This window comes from Caretta caretta, chromosome 9, assembly GCF_965140235.1.
Source record: "Caretta caretta isolate rCarCar2 chromosome 9, rCarCar1.hap1, whole genome shotgun sequence".
Lineage (NCBI taxonomy): Eukaryota > Metazoa > Chordata > Testudines > Cheloniidae > Caretta > Caretta caretta.
The window spans coordinates 48,773,541-48,798,996 of NC_134214.1; the positions used below are offsets into that span (position 1 = coordinate 48,773,541).

The 25,456-nt window shown below is 40.1% G+C and overlaps 1 protein-coding gene across 1 annotated transcript in view; it reads left to right on the forward strand.

Annotated features, from left to right (window-relative positions):
* Positions 1–25,456, forward strand: part of PCCB (propionyl-CoA carboxylase subunit beta) — a 53,364-nt gene that overhangs the window by 11,701 nt on the left and 16,207 nt on the right. The window contains exons 3-10 of the mRNA XM_048863300.2: positions 450–518; positions 6,231–6,287; positions 7,065–7,178; positions 11,094–11,204; positions 15,987–16,095; positions 18,019–18,139; positions 21,335–21,416; positions 24,080–24,203. Of these exons, the coding sequence (XP_048719257.1) occupies positions 450–518; positions 6,231–6,287; positions 7,065–7,178; positions 11,094–11,204; positions 15,987–16,095; positions 18,019–18,139; positions 21,335–21,416; positions 24,080–24,203 (787 nt within the window). The remainder of the gene's footprint in view (positions 1–449; positions 519–6,230; positions 6,288–7,064; positions 7,179–11,093; positions 11,205–15,986; positions 16,096–18,018; positions 18,140–21,334; positions 21,417–24,079; positions 24,204–25,456) is intronic.

Below are 25,456 nucleotides of genomic sequence, written 5' to 3' on the forward strand. Positions count from 1 at the left end.
TACATGTTATGACAACAGTGTGTTGGGGGAAATGAGTGCATCAGGTCTGATATAGGTTACAGTATGGTGGTCCCTCAGCCAGTTGACATTGATGGGCTCCTAGGGTCACAGTGTGCCCATAACTATGTTTCCTTATGTTCTGATGTTTATTTGGGGGGGGGGGGGGGGGGGTTGGTGTCACCTTAACACCTTAACTTTTCTGAAATTTAAATAAAGCTACAAAGTTCTCAACATTTTTTCCCTATTAAGTTTTATTTATATTATAGTAGTATTCCAAATGTCCTTATCCGGATGGGGGGATGTTAGTGCCCAGCACAAACACAGAGGAAGAGACAGTCCCATTCCCAGGCTAACAAATATTTTGTCTGTGAATTCAGAAGACGTTGACATAATTTTTTAATGACCCTTATTACTGTTCTGACCTATGTGTTCTTTGCTCTTTCATGCAGTATCCTGGAGACAGTGTGGTAACTGGCCAGGGCCGGATTAATGGGAGACTGGCTTATGTCTTCAGTCAGGTATTCTTTTGCTTTGCGTCAGTTACATGTTGTGAGCTTGACCTTTCAAACTTGCTAATCTTTTGTAGATTTTGTCTAAATTGTTTGTCTTTTAGCATATCTAAATTATGTAAATTGTCCATTGAGTTAATATTGTTCCAACATAACAGTGTGATAATGCACGACATTTTACAATACGTGGCAGCAGGGTAATAGGAATGTTTTAACAATGTGTAGCAATGGGTGAGGGGGCAGTTAGGCAAGGAGAGGCTTGCAGTGTTGATGATAAACTCATTTTGTGAGAGATGTGATCAGGAACATGGGTGGTGAGAATTTGGCCTAGAAGATGAGGAGACTGATGTTTGTAGAGGACAGGGAGCTAATGGGAATCTTTCAGGATGGGGGACCTGTTATTACCAATAGGTAAGAAGGCTTGATGGTAATACTTTAACAGACTGGAGTTTTGAAATGACTTGAGTTGGGAGTTTCAGTAATCAAGACATTAATTCATGATCAAATGATTGAGCAGTGCATCGTGGGCTGGTGGCACGTACAGGATTTGACACTGATCCTGCAATGGGATCTGTGTGGATGGACCGCTAAACCTGCATGGAGCCCTGGCAAAATCAGTGGGGCACTATGAATCACTGCAGTCTGCCTGCTCAAATCTGATTGCAGGCTCAGGCCTTGTGTTTGTTACAGAAGCCGGAATAGCCGGAATTTGGGATTGAGGATCATCAGGCAAACTTGATTGCTTTTCCAGTTAGAACAACAAAATTTGTTGAAGGGACTACAGAAGATGGAATATTTGGATTTTTCCTTGAAAATATTTTTTTATTGAGGTATAAAATACCAGCTTTTCGCCTCTGAGGCGGTATTTTGATTTTTTTTCTCATCGTTTAGGCAGCAGTTCTTAGTGCTGTTTCCTTCTCAAACTTCATGGTACACCCTTATATCTTGAGATTCTTCAAGGCAGTCCTAAAGAAACCTCATAGGCAGCATCTTGTCTTAGTGGAATCTGTTGTAATTTAGATGGAATAAGGGGACCCAAAGAGTCAAAGGTGTTAACATAACCCAGTTACTGCCCAACATTAAACAATGATAAACAAAGTTCAGGGTTTGGTATGCAGAGACCTCAGCCTTCTTTGTATCAATGTAAACACACTATTAAAATCCTTTTGACCTGTAAACAGTTTAAGCATTTGAAATATGAAATATTAAATAAGGCTTTTATTTTAGCAGCATCCCCTTTTCCCTTTCCCTTTAGCTGGAGAGTATTTAGAAAGAAGAAACCCCCTTTTTGACAGTGTCTTAAATGCTATTTAAAATGGTAATAACTGTCCTTTTTGGGCCAAGAGAAGAAGTTAGTTGAAATGGGCTGAAGTAGCTGCTGCTGTTAAAGTCTCTTTTCCTAAGAAGACAAGACAAGCACACATGAGGGAGAGAAAAGAGAAGCAAAGATAGAAAATTGCAACTTTGGTCTCTGGAGTGAGTTGACTCTTGTTTGCAGCTTACTGCTGCAAAACATAGGCACAGCACATGGTCTTATAAGCCACTCTGAGACCTGGCAAACTTGTACCAGCATCGAGCTTTCATTTGCCCCTCTCTTATCACAGATGTACAGACCCATTTTGGCTCATTGATTTTGTTGGTTCCACACTTTTTTTGTTTACCAACCATAATCTTAACATAGTCCTTGAATTTATCAGTAGGCTTTTTTATTTGGAATAATGCAAGTCTTTCTGTCTCACTTTTGCACCTTTTTCCCATCAGTATTTGTTGTGATAGGTTATTGTGACATTTTATGAATTTACACTCACTTTTCAGAGTTGAGCTTGCAATTAGGGTGAATTATGTATCACAAGATAATCCCTCTCTTTTATGAACCAGTTTTGCCTAGGATCAGACATTTGTTCATGAAATTACAATTAAAAAAAACAAAATCCTGATTTAGTTTTAAGCATGTAGAAAAAAGGAAAAGAAAAAGGTACTTAGTTATATTTTACCATTTGCAAATTTCTTATTCCAGAACTGGGATTTAGAAATTTTACTTGATTAAATATTACAATAAATACAGTTAAGACTTTTAAATGTCAATGGAACTTAAGAGTTTACAGCTCACTTTGTTCGTCACTAATACAAAACTTAAAACTGCTCCTGTTATATGTTTGTAAGATGTTTCAGAACAACCCAGTTCTTAATTACTTCCTTGGCTGTACATCCAGGATAGGTAAAGATGGAACCACCTCCCCACGGTTTTGTTTTGCACTGCTTACATAGTTAAACCTGTACATTTACACAAACTGAAAATTTTATACACCTAATGGTTAAAATAGATTACTTGGAGAACATTTTTAGCCCTGATGACATTTTTACCTAAGTGTGTTGCCTTCTTTAAAAAGAAGCAACAAAATGGTTTTCTTTAGAACCATTTTTGCATTCATGAACTATTTGCAACACCCAAAGGAGGTAAAAATTCACCAGGTTTTTAGTCTGTAACAGACCTTGCCCACCTGTTTCGCCACCAATATTTGTGAGGACAACATGGCCATTGTAGAACTTCAGCCCATTATGGAGATATAACTTGCAACACTAGCACTGTGCTGTGTTACATGCACAAAACCGCTACAGTTATTGACATAAAAAACAAAACAGGAAAAAAATATAGCAAATTGCTAAACCACAAAACAATCACAAAACGGTTTGGTGCTGCAATAGTCCTTGGTTGTGGTGGTTTGAAATTTAATTTACAGTTAATGCAGATGGTGTTTTGTTAACAATGGGGAGAAGGAGGATTATCCATGGAGTTGTTTTCGTAAAGGTCTGCTTTAGCAACTTAATCTTTAATATTTAAAACACTTCATTATTGCCACTTTTTTCCCCCTTAAAAATATCTTTTTATTAAACCTTCTAAATTATTACTAATTACAGGAACTACAAACCTTAAAGTAAAAGAAAAAACCAAAACAAAGCATTTGTTTAAAATATTGTTTAAAAACCTGAACTTTAAAACAATTAACCCTTTTTTTTAAAGTAAAAAACATTAACAGTTTACTTTGAAGGCTTATTTTAAACAAGTTTAACACATTGAAGTATTTTAAAACAAACTTTGAAACCTTTGCTTGTTTGCCAAGATGCCCTCTTCTCAGCATGTATTTACTCTTTTAGGCTTACCCAAGGACAGCAAAAATGTTGTATTAATTTAGATGGAATAAAGGGGCCCAAAGACACAAAGGTGCTAACATAAGCCACTCACTGTCCAGCATTAAAGTGTGTCAAATAAAGTTCAGGGTTTGGTATAAAGAGACCTCAGCCTGCTTAGAACCATGGCAAATACACCATTAAATGTCCTTTTAACAATTGTTTTAAAGTTCGGGTTTTTTAAAACCATTTAGTGTCCTAAGAAGACAAAACAAGGCAAATGCACAAAAGAGAGAAAAAATAGTAAAGATAGAAAATTTCAGTTCTGTCTCTGGAGTTGACTCTGAGTTGCAATCTTACTGATGAAAAAACACAGGCACAGCACAGGTTCTTATGGCAAACTTGAACCAGCATCGGACTTGTTAGGACATAGTTTTTAGTTGCCTCTTCCAGGTCACAGGCTTACAGCAGTGTTGCAAACTATACTCTTATTAGACTCTTACTAGACAGAAGGACTAAGGAGAGGGCTAGGAAAGAAGAAAAAATAAGGTTGGCGGGAGAAAAGAACACATGGGATAGGGAAACAGTCGCACATCCCAGGTAGTGTTTGTGATTCAACTGGAGCTGGTGGAGGTGGCAAGGTCATTTAGGTTCCTTTGCTCTGGTCAGACACTTTTCAAACTTGGGACAAAAAATGTCCAGAGTCCCAATAAATGGTGGCAGCCATAATGGTGAAACTCACTCCAGTAGCCAGTTTCTCTCCCCAAAGCCTCTTTCTTTAAAAAACCCAAAAAGGGGCAAAATATCCCATACCCTCATTATTTTGTCTACCTATTCAACCTAGTTTTCAACACCCATTTTGGCTCATTAATTTTTGGTTCCACACTTTTCTTGTTTACCATTCATGGTGTCAACACAGTCCTTGAGTTATATTAGGAGGCCTTTTTTGTTTGGATTAATGCAGTCTTTCTGTCTCACTTTTGCACCTTTTCCAGTCAACATTTGTTGTGATAGGTGATTGTGACATCTCATGAATTTAAACTCACTTTTCACAGCTAATCTCACAGTTAGGGTAAATTTGTAGGCCCAGTTATCACAAGAAGTCTTAATCGAGTCATAAAAGCATTGACTAAACCTTAATTCATGTCTATATTTGACAGTGAAGATAAACTATCACTGTAACAAGCCAGGCCTTTCTTGGTTATCCCCTCGTGAGAGGATGTTACCCTGCAGGCTCCCAGCCTCAGTCCCTGCCCGTACTTCTCCAACTCACTCTCGGGCTCAGAACACCTTTGTCATGGGGTAGTTGTTATACATTATTATACATGTCTCAAAGACATTAGCAGTGAAGTCCCATCTTGTAACTCAGACAGCTCTGTCTCAGCAGCCTTTTTCACTCTCAACTCTTTTATAGTCCCCAATCTTCCTTTAAACCGAACAATCCTTGGCTTATCCCCATCGTGCTCTAATGGTGGTCAAAGGTTCAAATGAAGCAATAACACAACCAGTGGCTGCCTGCCCTGGGCTTAATAAAAGACTCATGTCCTTTCTGCATTGTTTCCCAGCTCCCCAACACACTTCTGGCTCCAGAGTCTCCATCTCATGCTCTCCATGCTTCCCTGCTTCTGGTCGCTCTCTCCTTTTTTCTTGCTTCCAAGCCTCCTTATATATCTCCTGTTCCCAGGTGCTATCCCTCCTAAACAGGACCAGCCAGGGTGCATCTGTTCAGTCACAAGAGGACTGAGACCCTCTCCATTAATGGGGCTTAGTCACCCTGTGATAATTACCTTAGCCAGAACAGTCATTGCTGTGCGAGCTTGGGCAAGTCACTTCCCTCTGTGCCTCTGTTTTCCCTTTCCCACTTCGTCTGATTTGTCTTATTTAGGTTGTAAGCTCTTTGGGGCAGGGGCCATATCTTGCTATGTGTGTTTACATCTTGCTGTTTCCTAGTGCAATAGGGTCCTGATCACAGCTGGGGCCTCGAAGTGCAACTGTAATACAGATGGTAGTAAAAGAGGAAAAGATACTCTTGTTGAATGGGAGAGAAAATAAAAGCAGGGGGGACACAGTACGTTCATTAATTATTTTTAATGTAAAGTTTAATGGTATAATACACATAAAATAGATGTCTGATGTGAGAAAAGTTGTATTTTTGAGGAAAAGCAAAGAGGCTGATTAATAATCAAGGTGGTGAGGAATGGAGATGGGAAAGCAAAATAAAATAGAATGGGAGGGGAAACACAGGTGGAAATACAGTGGGATGAGTTTACTGTTCAGTAACAACCTTTCACATCAGGGTGAGGCAAGTTTTCAGGTTGATTTGAGAATTGTTTTCTACAATGAGGATACCACTGGAAAGCCTAGGCTGCATGAAACTCAGAATGCAAGGTCAGATTCTGATCCTCCATTAGTTATATGCCAGAGTAACTCTACTGTAGTTACTACTGATTTATACCAGTGTAACTGAGAGAGAGAATCAGGTCTCAAATGTATGACCTCAACATTATCTTGAAAAAACTAACACAAGAATATAATTTCATTTGACAATTGAACTGTTTCTATGTGCAATTTTAAAATGTGTTTTTCTTCCAGGATTTTACTGTATTTGGAGGGAGTTTGTCCGGTGCTCATGCCCAAAAGATCTGCAAGGTAAACATTTTAGGGGAGAAAAGCGCAAGTTGCCAATGCCTCTCTGGCAATATGTTGTGCTACTGCCTTGAATAACCCGATCTGAGAATGGCTTGGACTCTGCTATATGTTGTTGGCAAGTTGAAAGTTGCTGTTGCTGCTTTGGAGATCAACTGGCCCAGAAGAATATATCACTGCCCTTATTCAGCCCTTACCATCGTCTATTTTTGTACAATATTTATTTTCCTGGTCAGTTCCTAATATACTTTAAATTTATTATCCACTTCTCCCTTGTGTGTGTTTACCACATGGGGTCTAATTACATGATCGTGCCATATTCATTGCATAGGCTGGGCTGTGAACACTGCAAATCAGTGTGTACATAGAAGATAAGGCAGGGAGTTCTTGCATTCAGCACGGGTTGGATGATTCACTGTGAGGCAGGGGACCCTCACTGAACACTGACTCACTGCATGTGAACCATTTAACTTGCATACAGAATGAGACCAAAGGTTGTAACTGATCATGTAATTGAAGACTATGATAATCCATACACCAAAGGGCAGAGTTAAGGTTACACAAGTGACTTTAATTGTGGCGTTCCCTGACTTTTGGGTGGTTCCCTTTGTAACTGTATGATTTTTGTGTGGAATATGTAGTGATTTTATTTTGTTGGCGGTTTTAGTGGGGCAAATGCACATTAGTAAGTTTAATTTACCTCTGGTGATTTTCAGCTTGAGCTGGGCTGGTAGTGATTGTTCATCTTGTCTAATCAGCAGTTTGTGTGTTTATCTCCAGATCATGGATCAGGCTGTCATGGTTGGGGCTCCTGTAATTGGGTTGAATGACTCTGGAGGAGCCCGTATCCAGGAAGGAGTAGAGTCTTTGGCTGGCTATGCTGATATCTTCTTGGTAAGTGGCCTATTAGATGAGATCTACTGATGAAGCACTACATAAGATTTATTATTATTATACAATGGATTTTTAAATTAGAGGAGAGGAAGGGACAATTTACTAAATATAATAAAATACCTTCTGAGTCACATTAAGGTCTAGATTCCCATGTATATGGGATGTAGGTCAGAAAAGCAGAACTTTCTTTAAATGAGACTTACTCCTGGATCTCTGCTCTCTAGTGTGTTACAGGTGGAGCTAGCCTAGCTGTTAAGGCTTTTTCCTAGCTTGGCAGTGCATGACGCTCCTTAATCATCATTGTGCACATCCTCACCTCTGACTGGGAATCTAGTCAGTTTCTTCTTGTTCGTAGTTATTGAATACAAACCTGGCAAGGAGCATTTTATAGCAGACACTCTTTCAAGTGCCTATATAAACAGTAAAAGCAAAGAGATGCAGGAAGAGACATTCTACAATACATTAGAACCACAGCGAAGACCACGGTCAGGATAGGCACCTTACTCAATGAAGGGGGTAAAACAATAACAGAAAATGTGAAAATGGCAGAAGTGCTAAATGACTTTTTTGTTTCGTTTTTTACCAGAAAGGTTAGGAGCGATTGGATGTTTAACATAGTGAATGCCGGTGAAAATGAGGTAGGATCAGAGGCTAAAATAGGGAAAGAACAAGTTAAAAATTACATAGACAAGTTAGGTGTCTTCAAGTCACCAGGACCTGATGAAATACATCCTAGAATACTCAAGGAGCTGACTGAGATGATATTTAAGCCGTTAGCAATTATCTTTGAAAAGTCATGGAAGAAGGGAGAGATTCCAGAGGACTGGAAAAGGCCAAATATAGTGCCAATCTATAAAGAAGGGAATAAGGACAGCCCGGGAAATTACAGAACAGTCAGCTTAACTTCAGTACCCGGAAAGATAATGGAGCATATAATCAAGCAATCAATTTGCAGATGCCTAGAAGATAATAAGGTGGTGATTAATAGTCAGCATGGATTTGTCAAGAACAAATCATGTCAAACCAACCTAATAGCTTTCTTTGATAGGGGGAACAAGCCTTGTGGATGGAGGGGAAGCAGTAGATATTGTATATCTTGACTTTAGTAAGGCTTCTGATACTGTCTCGCATGACCCTCTCGTAAATAAACTAGGAAAATACTACCTAGATGGAGCTACTATAAGGTGGGTGCATAACTGGTTGGAAGACCGTTCCCAGAGAGTATCATCAGTTGTTCACAGTCAAGCTGGAAGGGCATATCAAGCGGGATCCCACAGGGATCAGTTCTGGGTCCGGTTTTGTTCATCTAAATCTTCATCAGTGATTTAAATAATGGCATAGAGAGTACACTTATAAAGTTTGCAGATGATACCAAGCTAGGAGGGGTTGCAAGTGCTTTGGAGGATAGGATTAAAATTCAAAATGAGCTGGACAAACTGGAGAAATGATCTGAAGTAAACAGGATGAAATTCAGTAAGGACAAATGCAAAGTGCTCCACTTTGGAAGGAACAATCAGCTGCACACATACAAAATGGGAAATGACTGCATAGGAATAAGTACTACAGAAAAGGATCTGGGTATCATAGTGGATCACAAGCTAAAGATGAGTCAAAAGGAAAACACTGTTGTAAAAAAAAAAAAAAGTAAACATCATTCTGGGGTGTATCAGCAGGAGTGTTGCAAGAAAGACACAAGAAGTAATTCTTCTGCTATAGTCAGTGCTAATTACGCCTCAGCTGGAGTATTGTGTCCAGTTCTGGGCATCACATTTCAGGAAAGATGTGGACAAATTGGAAAAAGTCCAGAGGAGAACAACAAAAATGATTAAAGTTGTAGAAAACATGACCTGTGAAGGAAGATTGAAAAATTGGATTTGTTTAGTCTGGAAAAGAGAAGACTGAGAGGGGACATGATAACAGTTTTCAAGTACATAAAAGGTTGTTACACGGAGAAGGGAGAAGAATTGTTGTTCTTAACCTCTGAGGATAGGACAAGAAGCAATGGGCTTAAATTGCAGCAAGGGAGGTTTAGGTTGGTCATTAGAAATAACTTCCTAACTGTCAGGGTGGTTAAGCACTGGAATAAATTGCCTAAAGAGGTTGTGGAATCTCCATCATTGGAGGTTTTTAAGGGCAGGTTAGACAAACACCTCTCACAAATGTTCTAGATAATACTTAGTCCTGCCATGAGTGCAAGGGGCTGGACTAGATGACCTCTCGAGGTCCCTTGCAGTCCTACAATTCTATAAGAGGGGTTTGAAGTAAATATGATGCAAGTACTTCCCACATCTGAAAATACCTGACAAGTTCAAATGAGAAACAAAAAAGTACAGCTTGAGAGAGTACCTCTTTATATTCAGTGGTGTATGAGTTAAACATGAAACCATTGAATGTACCACCACTATCAAAATGAAATTGCTGTGTACTATCAAACCAGGTACCATTGAACATAAAATTATTATCAAGATGAAATTACATCTTACAATGGGATTCTGTAGAAAGAACAGTTTATCATAACACAATTCAACATGAGATTGCAAATACTAATCGTAATCCACAGTGCCCATCTGAGTATTGAAAAGTATAAGAGCAGCTCATGATATGTCCTGTTCTGGATAGGCATGAATGCTGCCATCAAAAATACGTTATCAGTGTTAAATCCATAATCAGTACAGGAATTTAAATGTAACAAAAACTACTGATACGCTGAGATTCCTGATTGCCCTGGGTCCAGAGTTGGTACAGATCTCTATTTCTAAGACCATAAGAATTGCCATTGGTGGGAAAGGCTCTGCCAGCTCCCCACTGCTGAAGCCCATCTCCTCCTGCGGGAATGACTCTGGTATCTCCCCTCCGGTGGAGCATTTCCTCACCACGGGGAAAGACTTGCCGCAATGAAAGGTTCTGGAAAGGGGGAGGCACCGGGGAAAGGCTCTGGCAGTGGGGAAAGCCTTTCCCTTCTGCCTGCCCCCACAAGACTCTTTCACTGACACGCTGTAGTGTGGATGCAGCCTTCTTTTCACTGCAGCATATAGCCACAGATACCCTACACTCTGCTGATAGTGGTTAGTGTAGACGTAGCCTTAGAGTGGCAGGATTCAGTGTGTCCCTTTTTTTTTGTTTTATTTTTCCTCCTTTTTCTGTTACCTGCAGCTGCATCCTGATCCAGCCACATACATACATTGCTTTCCACTGTCTACTGCCACCATACCCCACCCAGTATAACCCACTCATCCAGCCCTTCAATAGACATACTATAGGATAGGAGCCCTGCTTTTTGAAAGGCCTCATACAGTGTCTCAGAGCTGGGCTTCCTCGTGCAGACCTCGGATGCCAATTCAATTTTAGGCTTTTAGTGCTCATTCAAATAATGAGAAATGTGGAAACCCAAAGCGTTTCTGCTGAAAGTGTTTCAGCAGAGCCCAGCTAGTGACCCATGCCAATATGAAAATATTGCTGATGCTTTTTGAAGAGGCAAAAAGTTTTGACTTATGTAGTGGAGGGCTTGATGCCAGTATGGTGGTGGTGTAGGGAGAGGTTGTCAGTGGGGGAAGGTTGCTAGTGACTAAAACAGCTGGTCCTATAATGAAAGGTTGAGCTTTGTCCGGAATACAGGTGTGTGAATCCTGCATGCCAGAATTAAAAGAGAGGATGGCACAGAAAATTCTTATATCCATTCTTCATATCCAAAAAGGCTGTCTGCATTCTCTTTTGTCATTTCTTTATTGTAAAATTGAGTGTGTTTGAGAAAATATATGTTCCTCTCCTGCCTGTCATTGGGGATTCTTGTGGAATCTTTGTACATCTTATGACTTGCTTTTTTCTTCCCTTTGATGTATGTCTATTGGAAGCTTTTGCAGGGATGTAAGAATCAGGAGATTTTTATTATAATTGGTTGCTTCTTTTCTCTTGCAGAGAAATGTTCTGTGCTCAGGAGTAGTCCCACAGATCTCCCTCATCATGGGTCCCTGTGCTGGTGGAGCAGTCTACTCTCCTGCTTTAACAGATTTCACATTCATGGTGAAGGTAAGTGTGACCCTAAGAACCTCTCAAAGGCAACTGGTAAAGGGTTCACTATTCTGTAACAGCAACTCCTAACAAGCCTGACAAATTCACTACACCTAGCACACTGCTTTCATAGTATTTGTCCATAAAGACTGTCATATGAGGTCTTTAATAAAAGCCACAATCACACAGGTCATTAATAGCATTGTGAAATGTACGTACAAATACTGTGTAAGAAGGGATGTGTGTGTTTGAAAAAAATATATAAAATATGTTCCTAAATGTCTGAATCAAGGCAGAGTTGACAAACAGGTTTCTGCCAGACAAAGGATATATTCACCTGTCTGCCCCGGTTCACATGTAAATTTAAGCATTGTAAGCCAACATAATGGAAGCCCCATTTGCATACAAAGTCAGCACGAGGATGTGAAGTCACCATGCAGTCAGCACACCAATGAATAAACCACAAAGATCATCTTGACTCTGGGGACAGACAATGACGTTGGGGAATATAAGGGAATGCAAAAAGACACCTATTTATCCTGCACCTGAGAAAGTAATCAGTTTGATTTACAATCATGAAAATGGGATCCCAACCAGCTTAGTTGGAAACTCTGCAAGCAAGTTTTGGGTGAGATTCATAGATTCTAAGGCCAAAGGGACCATTGTGATCACCTAGTTTGACCTCGTGTATAGCACAGGCCACAGAACTTCCCCAAAATAATTCCTAGAGCAGATCTTTTAGATAAACATCTAGTTTTCATTTAAAAATGGTTAGTGATGAAGAATCCACCATGACCCTTGGTAAATTGTTCCCATGACTAATTACTTTCAACTTTAAAAATATACTTCTTGTTTCCATCTGTATTTCTCTAGCTTCAACTCCCAGGCATTGGATTGTGTTATACCTTTCTCTGCTAGACTGAAGAGCCCATCATGAAATATTTGTTCTTCATGTAGAAATAGACTGTAATCAAGTCAGCCCTTCACCTTCTCTTTGTTAAACTAAATAGATTGAGCTCCTTGAGTCTGTCATTAGAAGGCATATTTTCTAATTCTTTAATCATTCTCATGGCTCTTCTCTGAAGCTTCTCCAATTTATCAATATCCTTCCTGACTTGTGAACGCCTGAATTGTATTCAATATTCCAGCAGTGGCTGAACCAGTCCAAATACAGAGATAAAATAACCTCTCTAGTCCTACTCAAGATTTCCCTGTTTATGTATCCCAGGACCTTATTAGGTGTTTGGTCACAGCATCACACTAGGAACTCATGTTCAGCTGATTATCCACCAGGATCCCCAAATCTGTTTGAGTCACTGCTTCCCAGGATAACATTCCCCATCCTGTAAGTATGGCCTATAGTCTTTGTTCCTAAATATATACAGTAGACCTCAGAGTTACAAACTGAACCAGTCAACCACACACCTCATTTGGAACCAGAAGCACACAATGAGGCAGCAATAGAGACACACCCCACACCCCCCCAAAAGGGGCAAATACAGTATGTAAACTACTAAACTTAAACTACTAAAAAAAATTAAATAGATTAAATTTTAAAAAAAAGTCTTGACAAGGAAATGAAACTGCTCCTGCACTAGTTTGATTTAAAATAAGATGGTTAAAAGCAGCATTTTTCTTCTGAATAGTAAAGCTTCAGTGCTATATTAAGTCAATGTTCAGCTGTAAACTTTTGAAAGAATAACCATAACATTTTGTTCAGAGTTACGAACATTGCAGAGTTACGAACAACCTCCATTCCCGACGTGTTCATAACTCTGAGGTTCTACTATACATTTACATTTAGCTGTTAAAAAATGCATATCATTTGCTTGTGCCCAGTTTACCAAGCAATCTGGATCAAACTCTGTCAGTGACCTGTCTTCTTCATTATTTATCGCTCCCCCAATTTCTGTCTCATCTGTAAACTTTATCAGTGAATGATATTTTCCTCCAGTTCATTGATTTAAAATGTTAAATAGTGTAGTGCCAAGGACCAATCCTTGTGGGATCCCACTGAAAACATACCTTCTTGATGACAATTCCCCATTTGTAATTAAATGTTGAGACCTATCAGTTAGTCAGTTTATAATCATTTTAATGTGTAACATGTTCATTAATCCAAATGTCATGCTGTACCTAGTCAAATGCCTTGCAGAAAGCTAAGTATATTACATCAATGCTGTTATCTTTATCAACCAAACATGTAAACTCATCAAAAAAAAATCAAGTTACTTTGACAAGATCTGTTTCCCATAAGCACAGATGATTTGCATTAATTACATTACCCTTCTTTGGTTCATCATTAATCAAGATGAGACTGCTTTTGGACAGATGGTTAGCATGTTAAAGTTTAGTCTCTAGAAAGCATATATTGATTTTGTTTTATATGTCATCCTTCTGCTTCCAGTATCCTTACGATCTCATAAATCTTAGCCTTTTGTGACAAACTTGTGTTTGTTTTCCCTATAAATCTATCTCAGTGCTGTGATGTTATATGGGAACTATTGTCAGTAAATCAAACAAGCTGGTGTGTACACTGTCCCCTTGTGAATAGCAAACTTGGTATTTCTGTGAGTAGGCACTGATGGGCTGGATATCACAGGGGAATGCTTCAAAGGAGCTCAGGGAGTGGGATGCACCTACTGCTAACCTGCAAAGAAAAGTGAGGTCTAGCATTGCCCTCAGGACATTGCTTGGGTAGCTAGCAGGCTGTTGTTGTCAGGCAGCTGACACCCAGTTAAGCACCATCAAGTCTCACAGTGGAGGCAGGGCGGGCACCAAAGTTACTCACAGTCTTGGGCACCCTGAAAGAGCACTGCAGTGGGAATACAGCATCTGTTGATAACATGGAGCAATCTCATCTAGATTTAGAATCATGGATGTGCTTTCATCTTTGGAACATCTTAGGAACTAGAATCCCCTACAGAAACTTCATATAAGAGCTGCTAGCAATGGCGTTATGCCATATTTTAAATAAAGAACACTTGAATATTTTCCCCAAAAAGCAGTTTTATGCTTATTTTTTTGCATTGGAAATATACTGTCTTCCTTGGGTCTGTTGGATGTAGATTGAGAGCTTTCGCAGCCCTTAAATAAAGGGGTTGGGATGCTGAATCTTTAACAAAGAAAGTTTTTTCCCCTAAAATAGCTATGTAATTCAGAGGTTTAAACAATCTAAATAACAATCATTTCCCCACTCAATCAGTTGTACCAATTTTTCTAAGGGAAACAAGTTCTGAATATTTTTACATTTAAAAAAAAAACAGAAGGAACTTTAAAAAACTTTCCAGTTTCCATCATATACAGTAACTCCTCACTTAATATCGTCCCTATTAACATTGTTTTGTTGTTACATTGCTGACCTATTAGATAACATGCTCGATTAAAGTTGCACAATGCTCCCTTATAATGTTGTTTGGCCTCCTGCTTTGTCCACTGCTTGCAGGATTCTCTGGAAGAGCAGCCCATCTTCATAGGGGCTTGGAACCAGGGTGGGCCAGCAGCCCCCCTATTAGCACCCCTAAGTTCCCTGTGATGGGCAGTTCAGGTGTCTAGGTGTCCCTCCCACTGCTGCCCTGCTTCTCCTGCCCTCTGCCTTGGAGCTGCTCCTGGGAGCCTCCTGCTTTCTGTGGAGGGGGGAAGAATTGTGCTGATGTCAGGGTGTCCTCTCCCGCCCCCCTCCCCCCCCCCCGCTTCCTCCACAGAAGAGGCGAGGAGGGACATGACAGGGCTCAGGAGGGAGGGAGTGTGCTGGAAGCTGCTGTTCTACTTAAAAGGGCAGCGTACTTAAAGGGACAATGCTCGTCTCTGTCTCACACGCACACACACGGTGTGTGTCTCTGTCGTACACACATGGAATCTTCTCAGGCTGGTGGCAACTCACTGACTGAAGCAAGGCCAGGGAAGAGGCAGCTATTTGGGTGGGGTCTGCTGGGATTGGGTTGGAGGAGGTGGGGAGGGAGAGAGATGATCTCCCAAGCTTTCCTCTGTATTTCCAGAAGCAGAATTTTGGCCCTGTAAAGGGCTGCAGACAGACACTTGTTATGGGAGTTGGTTACATCTAAGATCACTAGTAACTGAAAGCTATTAAAGAAAAAATGTACTGTCTCTTCTGTTGGTGTGCTTTCTGCATTTGACTATACAAGAGACATATTGAAGCTGGCAATACACATGTACAGAATTAGGCAGTTTTTCTAGCTGAAACTTTTGTGTGGCTTTCACAGAAAAAGTAGGTATTTTACTCTTCCAAAATCTCCTAGTCTAGTACTGACGACACTTTATTTAGCTTAGTTTGGGACATAAAATAATTGCACTGTTGATGCAATTGTGTGTAAACCAGAATGAACTTTTGTCCCAAAATTATTTTTCTGCATGAGCTGAGAAAGAAACTGTGCAGACAGGTAAATACATCAAGAATAAAAGATGTGGAAAAATGCCAAAACTGTAGAGGCACTGGAGTGCCTTTGGATTAGGGATGGGTTTTGTTTTTCACTTAAAGTCAGGAATTCAGTCTCAGGCTTCATTCTCTGTCTTTAGAGAAAAATGCGGAGTACTCTATCCAAATTAACAACACACAATCTGTGGGAAATGGTTACATTTTCTGGGGATTTTCAACTAAATATGTTGTTTAATTAATCTTGACTCTAAAAAAACGGGACCTTGAAGAAATTTCTTCTCTGTTTCACCTTTTTTCATATCCCTTTAGGGAAAGTATGAGAGAGGAAGAAAATCACCTATATTTTTCTATCAGTGAAGTGCTGTTGCAGCTTGGAACTCACACTTCACAGTCTCCTTTTTCAGGACACATCCTATCTGTTCATCACTGGCCCTGATGTAGTCAAGTCGGTTACCAATGAAGATGTTACCCAGGAACAGCTTGGGGGAGCAAAGACACACACTGCAGTATCAGGTGAGAGCTGATGATTTTACTTCGTTAGCGTATGATCCAGTTTTCCAAACTGAATGAATCAGCAGTTTCAGCATAGATGTTAGAACTACTTTTTCTCACTAGGAGCCCCCATGTGAAATTCTTCACTAAAGGTTATTGGGTTTGGGGCACTGGATTTTGGGCACTGAATAACAGTAATTATTTTTGCACTTTGTAGTCTATCCATGGAATAACAACTACTAGAAGTGCATTGAAGGTTTTAAGCAAGAATAATATGATGCTTTCACACATGAGGGGGAGTTTGTGTATATTTTCAAGCCTTTTAAGTCATTTTAACTCAAGACTATAGAGTGTTTTACTGCATTATGGTAGCAAACCTGTGGCTGAATTTGCCATCCCTTTCCAGCATTTCTTTTCATTCCCTTCTAATGCTTCTCTTGCTCTTTTGGAACAAAGTTACCTATGCGACTTCTTGACTTGGAGATGACTTTAAAAAAAAAAAAAGAGAGAGAGAGAGAGACTAAACAAAATCTGACTAGCAGGAGTTTTATGGCTATGAAAGTCTAATTTTTTGTTTAAAGAAAGAATGCTGAAACAAAAAAGAAATGTTGCCATAGTTACAGTTGAAGCTAGTTCTTCATTTTAAGCTTAATTTTGTCCCCCTTTCTAGCTTTGAGAAAACTGAAGTAAACCCATGTGAACATGTCTGTGTGAGATGATGCTAGAGTTAGGTATTTTAAGGGAAGCTAAGGGGATGTTGGACAAAGTAATTTTTGGAGGTGTGGTTATTAATATTTTAATAAAATTATCCATTCTTAGAAATTGTCAAGTCTCAGAAGCCTTTTTCTGGCTCATATCTCAGAAAAGACTTGGCATAGCTCCAAAACTGTCTTATTCTGTTGGCCTCTGGGAGGACTGGTGCCTTTAGCTAATTTAGTGGAGTTGGTTTGGTCAATCATTTACTTACTAAAAGTAAGTCTATGTGAACACTCTGCATCCCTGAATGGGGCCCAGACAGGCCTCATGGCCTTGTAGACTTTATAAGGCTCAGATCAGAGTAGGCTGTCCATTGCAGAGGAAGGGGAACGTTAAGCATAGGAAAGAGGGTATGTGGTATGCATGGAATGTGAGGAAAGGGGTATATAGGGTTGCCTATGGGTATCACTGCAGACATTTACCATTTCTACTGCATCCATCGGTGTAGTATCTAGGCATTAAATACACCAACGAAGCGTGAGGAGCAGTATCAATTGGTGTCTGGGAATGGACAACTTTTTCCACACCTCAGTAGTCTTTCCCATGAGTAGGAATATTCATAGGACACTTGAAGATGAAATGAAGATTACATACCTGTAACTGGAGTTCAAGATGAACTCTACATAGTCACACTTCCCCTACTACCTTTCCCCACTTCCTCACAGTCATGCTTACCAAAGAACCTAGGATTAAAGAGGAGAAGGAACTGCGGGGGATGGAGCACTCATGCCCCTTTTATATCCTTGCTATGCAATGTTCTGTATTCACTATGAGGAGGGCCGAGGAAAGCGCACAAGTAACTGCTGGCAAGAGTTCTACCATTCAGGCTGTACTGGTCAAAGCCTGGCATGAGTGTACGTGCAGAGTCCATCTCAAAGAACTCTGATTACAGGTGAGTAACCTTCATTTGGGTCTAATACAACATCCTGGCGTCTAACCACAATGGGCTTCAAAAAGTAGTAAAGCTGTTTTTTAAAATACAAAGATAAGGAGAGCTATCCAGAGCTGTCAAGGAGGAAGATTGACATGCTTAGATGCTTCTCAGACACTTCAGCCTTACTGGAGTTGAAAACTTGATGGCTCTGCTGGCTTAAAAAATGTTGATATGGTTGATGACTTTATTGACGTGTGTTAGAAAATCTAAATGGAGGCCTTGTGAAGTAGTATTATTTTGGCTTTTTTCTCCAGGGGTCGCACACAGAGCCTTTGAGAATGATGTAGATGCTTTGCTCAATCTCAGGGAGTTCTTTAATTACCTACCTCTCAGTAACCGTGATCCAGCCCCAGTTCGCAAATGCCATGATCCTAGGTAAGTGAGGGGCTTGCACATGATCTCTCAGACTTGATGTCAGTTTAATGTCATGTGTTTTTCTGGCAGTGTGAATACAAGGAAATGAGCATCTTGCAGCTGGACTTCTGATTTTGGCCTTCTTCACCGATTAATTCCCTCTTCCAACATGTATGTGCGAACATGTTTTGTTAGCTCTTTGTTTAGGAAGTTTTATATGTATACTTTGTTTAGCAGTTTTATAAATCATTGTCCCTTAGCTACCAGAAATACGGTATTAACCATTACAAAAATGAACTGATCAATCACTGTTTACAGATTCATCCTGTGTTCCTGTGAGGCAGGAATAAGTTATAGGACAAACCTTTTTATCCAGAAACAGTATCTCCAGGATGATGTATTTTCTTAAACAGGAGGACACTTCTGCCTTTTCTGATATTAACAAACCAAGAGAGTCTATTATACTGATTAATATTCTGAGAAGTTTGTCACATGTTGTTTGTAGTCTTTTGCCATGTATGAACTCGATGAGTAAATTTTCCATATCAGTAGAATCCCATGTGGATTTTGTTTTTTTTTAACAATTACTCTAATATTGGGCAATTTATTTTTTTCTGTGAGAGGCTACCAATAATCTTGCAGCTACTAACAGATGAGAGCTTAATTCTCTATTTCCTAGACTGGGATCCATTTCCACTAGCAAGCCTCAGAAGGATTACCACATGATCTCTGTGTAATAAATGTTCAATAGTTTGTAATATGAGGTTATGAACTGCATCTCAGTGCTCTAATAATTTGACATGTACAACATATAAAATAACCTTTTTTACCAGAAATTTCTCCAACATTTCTTGCCATCCATATTTTTTAATATTTGCTATTCAGTGGGTACGCCAATATCTTAAATTAATTTTCTCATATAGTGCTATGAATCAAGATCGCTGGTCTTTTTCCCCCAAATCTAAGCCCATTTCTCTGAGGTAATATGTCTGCCTAAATCCTTGTCCTGTTATATATACGGATATTTTCTTGCAAGGAAAATTGTCAGTAAATGCTATTAAAATTAGTTTCCTCTATAAAAGAGTTTATTTACAGAGCTGAGAAATATAGGGTTTTATTCTATCCTCATTGAAGTCAGTGACAAAGATCCAATTGACTAGCTTTGATCAGGGCCATAATACCTAAATTGAAAGTACTCATCTCATGGGAAAGCAGGCCAATAAAAATTGGTGTTGTTTTCTAAAGGAGTTAGAAGACTCTCTCTTTAGTAAACAATCAGTCAGCCATGAATATTCCATTTCTCTTCCACTCTGAATAACTCTAGTTCATTGTTTGTGTTAAAGTCAGGACTATAGGCAAAAACTAAAGGGAGGCTGTCACTGCCTCCTGGTGCGGTCTTTCGAGGAGTCTCAGCCACTCCTCACTGAACTTCCTTAGTTTATCCTCAGTCCGGTCCCTAACTGGACCCTCAACCTAATTAAGTCTATCAGCCCTCCAATTGGAGGGCTGGCAGTCTCCCTTACTCTCCTGGCTGTTTTCTTGGTGCGGGGCTGTTTTCTTTGTTATCCTTGGCCTTTCTGCCTCCCTTTCCTTCTCTTACACTCTCCCCTTTATAGCAGGTCTTGTTTACTCTGTTGGTTGCAGCTGTGGGTGCCTGCCTCCATGATTGGCAGTTCTGGCAGCTGCATGGGGGATGTGATCAAGCTGCTTGCTTGTAAACAGGAGGAACTGTCCTCCCACTCTGTCTATGCTCAGTATGAGGTTTATAGACCCCCATTACAGAGGCCCTTGCTAAAGGGTGCCTACAGATTTCTGGAGATGTAATTTTATTAATCCTTGATAACCTAGAAATGTTACTGCAATTTTCTTGGTCAATAAAAACTAGTATTTGCCTGGATTAGAGTGCCTCAACCAACAACTGCCTACAGTTGGCTGGTTTGATAGTACCATATTACATTTGGAGCAGCTGGTCCATTCTGCGTAGTGGGTCAGTAGAAAGCTGCACCCATTCTCAGCCTTCTCTTACTTGTATAATTCTAACAGCGAAGTCTGGATAACTGCTGGAGTTTTATGATTTGAAGAAGGCTTTGAAACAAGACCAGTATCCTGGGCTAAAAGTTTGTTTTATTGATGGCTATTCTCTCTCACCAAGAGACTGTGGTATTCCTCCAGCACTCCAGAGCTCTGTGTATTTCCTGGAGTGATGGTTTGATGTTTCCGTTGTACAGATCCTCTAAGTTACTTGAGATTGGATTCTAAGTATCTTGCAGAATTCTTTACCCATTTATACCCAAACATTTTCTGGACAATTGATGTCTCTGAGTCTGTTAAATGTATATCTTATTTTAGTTTTAGCATGATTTAATTAAAACCAGTTGCTTTCTTCAAATTAAGGATTTCTTTAGATAATCATTTTAGGGAAACATTTGGGTAAAATATAACAGCCACATGACAAACTATTTTACTGTGTATTCCTGCCAGTTTTATTCCATTAATAAATGTATTCTCCCTTGAGCAAAAGACTTTGCGGCCAGTGGAGAAAGCAAAGGAGAGTAGTCCCTTCCCCCCCACCCCCACCCCCTTGCATAACTCAGACAGGAACATCGTCAGCCCATGGATTTGCATTACTGCTTTAGGGCTGATATAAAGAGGAGTAATGTTATTTATTTTAATTTAGACAGGTTGACTAGAGCTTTGTATGGTTACAGGCAACTTTTTCCTCACCGGTGATTCTCTCCCTTCCCCCTCTCACCCTCCAACTGTGTCCAGCTCAATGATTGGGGAGACAAAAATGAGAAGACTTCTCCCCTTTCCCTTAAAACATGTTCTCCTGCTGCTGCTCCTTCCCACTTAATACTTCCAAAACCAAACTATTTTCAGTCTCCCCACACCCTCCTGTCTCTTGGTAGCAGCTGGCTCCTGTGTTACTGTGACCAGCAGAGCCCGCAGCAGACGGAAGATGTACACATCCTGTAATCCTGCAAGAAGCCCCCCCTCCGCTGTTCTACATCTTAATGCACAAGTAGCCAGGTTAAAACTAAGGAATTTTTTTTTCTCTGTGTTTGGAAGGCTTGGCTGAAGATGCCAGCATACAGATAGAGTCTTGCCAAGCAGACCCCAATGGGAGGAGTTACAGGTGTATGTCTTCTGTATGGAAATTAATCTCATTTTGTGAGTACTCATGTCATTTTTAATTACTTTGCATTTTGTCTGAAGTAACCGCTTGGTTCCTGAGCTGGACACAGTTGTCCCAATGGAGTCTACTAAAGCCTATGATATGGTCGACATTGTACATTCGGTAAGCCTTCTGTTCTAAAGAAAAAAAGTATTTATGTGACAAATTATTAAATGGCTCAAAATGCTGGAAGCAAACTAACAGAATGCCACAGGAGACCTACTTACAGTTAACTCTGTCTTCACAATAGCCATTCAGATAATTCTTTCTCCATGCATTGATCATAAACCCAGAGGTAACAAAAATTGCAAAAATAAGGAATCTAATGTATGAAAGGAATTTTAGATTTGGGATTTGTCTTTAGGACTCATTTTCCTCTTTCAAATGTTCATCCATCACATAGAAGGAAGACAGTATTGTTCAGGTTTCTTTTCTTAAAAAGTGGTTGACAGTCCCCAGATAAAAAACTGGAAAATTGTACACCTTACTGCACTTATCTTTTTATTTCTCTTAAGTGTTTAAATAATGCAGTGTGTTTTACTGTTTTCCTTAATTTAAAGGGAAACAAACTTTATTTGGTGATTCCAATCTATTCGTAGAAATTTGAATTAAAAGAATTTTATTAAGTTTACAAAGTCAAGCACTCAGAAGTTTGGAAATACCAGAATTAAAGTTGCATGGAATGAGGCACAGGTGTCATGTGGAAAAAAATAGTATGTGATGTGATATAATGCAGATGTAGCATTAAGGTTACTTGAGCAATATTCATACTGGAGTTTTGTAACTTTTTTAGTGCTTTATTTTGCAGTCTTAATGTTCTTAACATATTTTTCATGTTTTTTAACAAAAAAATAAATATCAAGCGATTGTTACAATCTCCCCTGCAGGTCATTATCAGGTTTTGAATTTTGCACCTCCAGATTCCTGGCACAGAGGTCTACCACTTGAGTTAAATGTTTGCTGTAGTATGCTGTTATCCTCTGTGGACCAGCCACAAGGGGCAACACACTGAAGCAGTGGGTTTCATGTACAATAGGTCAACTGTATTGGCAGCGTGCCTTGGCACATAGATTTTCAGATTTTCCGAGAGGCAGTGTAGAAAAAGAGGTGTGAATTGGCTCTTCCATAGTAGGGTATAGTCTCAGGTTTGACAGAAGTGACTTTGTCCAGTCTCTAATGAGCCTGTAAAATAGGGGGTGAGGCTGATATTTGCCTGCCTGCTAAAGTAGAGTGTATGTGCATGGAGTTATTAATATTGGTCTGTGGAAAAGATGAAACCGCAGAAATCATGTTCTAATTCAGGGGTTCTCAAACTGGAGGTCCGGACCGCTCAGGAGGTCACAAGGTTATTACGTGGGGGGTCACAAGCTGTCAGCCTCCACCCCAAACTCGTCTTTGCCTCCAGCATTTATAATGGAGTTAAATATATAAAAACATGTTTTTAATTTTTGGGAGGGGGGGTGTCACACTCAGAGGCTTGCTATGTAAAAGGGGTCACCAGTACAAAAGTTTGAGAACCACTGGTCTAATGGCTTCCAGCATTTTCCTCTAATCAAATGGTATTCTGATGGGGGAAAGCTTGAGTAACAGGATGCATTTTTATCTGGCAGTTCAGCTGTGGGGAGCTGCTTCAGAATGGTGCCAGAGGCTCAGTGGGGTCTGGGAGCATGTTCAGTGTGGGTGGAATGTTCTGAATATTAAGGCACAAACCTCATCACATTCTGCTGCTAGAGCTAAAAGCTTGGCCACTAGGGGTGAATTGTCATGGGGGTAAGCAAAGGACTTATCCTCCTGCCAAAATTCAAGCACCTGCTCCAAAAGAGAGGATGGGATTTTCACAAGCGCCTATGTGAGTTAGAGAGAAAAGTCCAACTAATTTTCAATAGGACTTGTGCTCCTAGGCCAGGTGCTGCTGAAAATCCCACCCTGAGGCACAGAGCTGTTTAAAATATGGTCACATATTTTTGCATTATTACAGTTGTCTGTCCTTTACCATGTACTCAGAAATAGCTGAACTGTTTTTACTCAAACTTAACAAAACATTCTGAGGCAGAGATCAAGCATGGAAAACTGCAGCCTGAATGATTGGTAGGCAAAGTTATTGTGAGCAACTGAAAACAGGGGGTCATGATAAAGTATTAGGAACCCATCATATAGGTATCACTACGGCAGTGGGGCACAGAAAGTAATTGGGCTATGAGGGAGGTTTGAAGAACCTTCCTTGCCTGTCCCTGTAGGTGGTAAAAGCAGAGCATGCCTGAGAATTGCTTTTCAGGGAGACAGCCCTGTCTTGTTTCTCTTACTGTCTCAGTTAGATAGATGCCATTGACATAGTATGTGCTGCTTCTGTGCAAATAAAATCAAGTCCCAGTTCTGCTCTGTTATGAGCCTCTTACATCCTGTGCAACCCCAATTACTTTGATGGAATTACACAGATTGCTTGTCAGGGAAGAGCATGATGCACTGATCGTCACAGATGAAGCAAAATGCTTTGAATTCACCTGAGTTAAGTATTAATGTGTTGCAAATTAGAAAAGTGCCCTTATTACAGCGGAATCCTTTGAAAGGTTTGCTTTGGTGTCATGCTGAAGGAGCACCCTGATAGAATATATTCAAAAGTAAATGCAGCATCAAAAACATATTGACATATGCATTTGTAAAGAAGAGAGATTTATTTTTAAAACCTTCTAATTCCCAAGCAGTTTTTTTTCTCTCTCTGTAACATTGAGATTGTTGTAGCTCCCAGCATCTACCCCTGAGGATTTGTCCAAATCTCATTCTTGCAGATTGTTGACGAGAGGGAATTCTTTGAAATCATGCCCTCCTATGCCAGGAACATCATTGTTGGATTTGCAAGGATGAATGGAAGAACTGTTGGAATACTGGGTAATCAACCCAAAGTGGCATCAGGTAGGAACTAGGTGCCTGGTGCTGGGAATATATATTTCTAACAAAAGGGTATTTGTAAGCTGCCTGCTAATTGTGTTTTGTTTATTATGCACATTGTGAGGACATATGTCACCATAGTAACCAGGTGTACTTTCAGAGTAACAGCCGTGTTAGTCTGTATTCGCAAAAAGAAAAGGAGTACTTGTGGCACCTTAGAGACTAACCAATTTATTTGAGCATAAGCTTTCGTGAGCTATAGCTCACTTCATCGGATGCATCCGATGAAGTGAGCTATAGCTCACGATAGTTTATGCTCAAATAAATTGGTTAGTCTCTAAGGTGCCACAAATACTCCTTTTCTTTTAGGTGTACTTTGAGTGTCTAAAAGTTGGGTCTATGATTCATTTTCCCCTAAAAGTTTAATAGTAGAATAGGTTTTGTGGTAGGACTAGCATTTTATGTCACACATTTTAATGATCTGGAAAAGCAGGATAAACAGTGGCAAAATTTCCAGATTATGAGCCTGAATAATTTTGTGTCAAGATTAGAGAAACCAATGAAAAACTTCAGTGGGACTAAGCAAACCTAGTTAGACGGGCAGCATAGCATGATGACAGATAAAATTCCATGTTGACCAGTGTAAAATGATTTATATTGTCTGGAATAAAAACTATTCTCAACTGCTACCACTCAGAAAAGACAACTAGTATCTTTCTGATCAGCTCAGTGAAAACCTCTGCTCAATGTGCAGCTAAGGATGCATAATAAATGAGAAGATACTACTGAAAGAATTCTAAATCCATACTATAAATCAGTGGTACCTCATCACATGGAATATAGTGTTTGGGCTTCTTAGCCAAACAGACACAGCTAGGGTTGCCAACCCTCCTGCTTTCGCCGGGAGTCTCCTGGAATAACGCTTTATCTCCTGGAGGCTACCTCAGCCAAACCGGGAGATTTTGGGCACTAAAAGTCCGGTGGTGCAGCAGAGCTAAGGCAGGCTCCCTACCTGCCTTGGTTCCACGCCACTCCCAGAAGCAATCGGCATGTCCCTGCAGCCGTGGGGGAGGGTTCCCTCCCAGAACCCACATCCCATCCTACACCCCAGCCCAAAGCACGCACCTTGCACCCCATCCTGCACCCAAACTCCCTCCCAGAGCCCGCACCCACTCCTGGACTCCAGCGCCCTGCCCTGTATCACCAGCCTGGTGAAAATGAGTGAGGGTGGGGAAGAGCGAGCAAAGGAGGCAGGGAGGATGGAGTGAGTGGGGGGA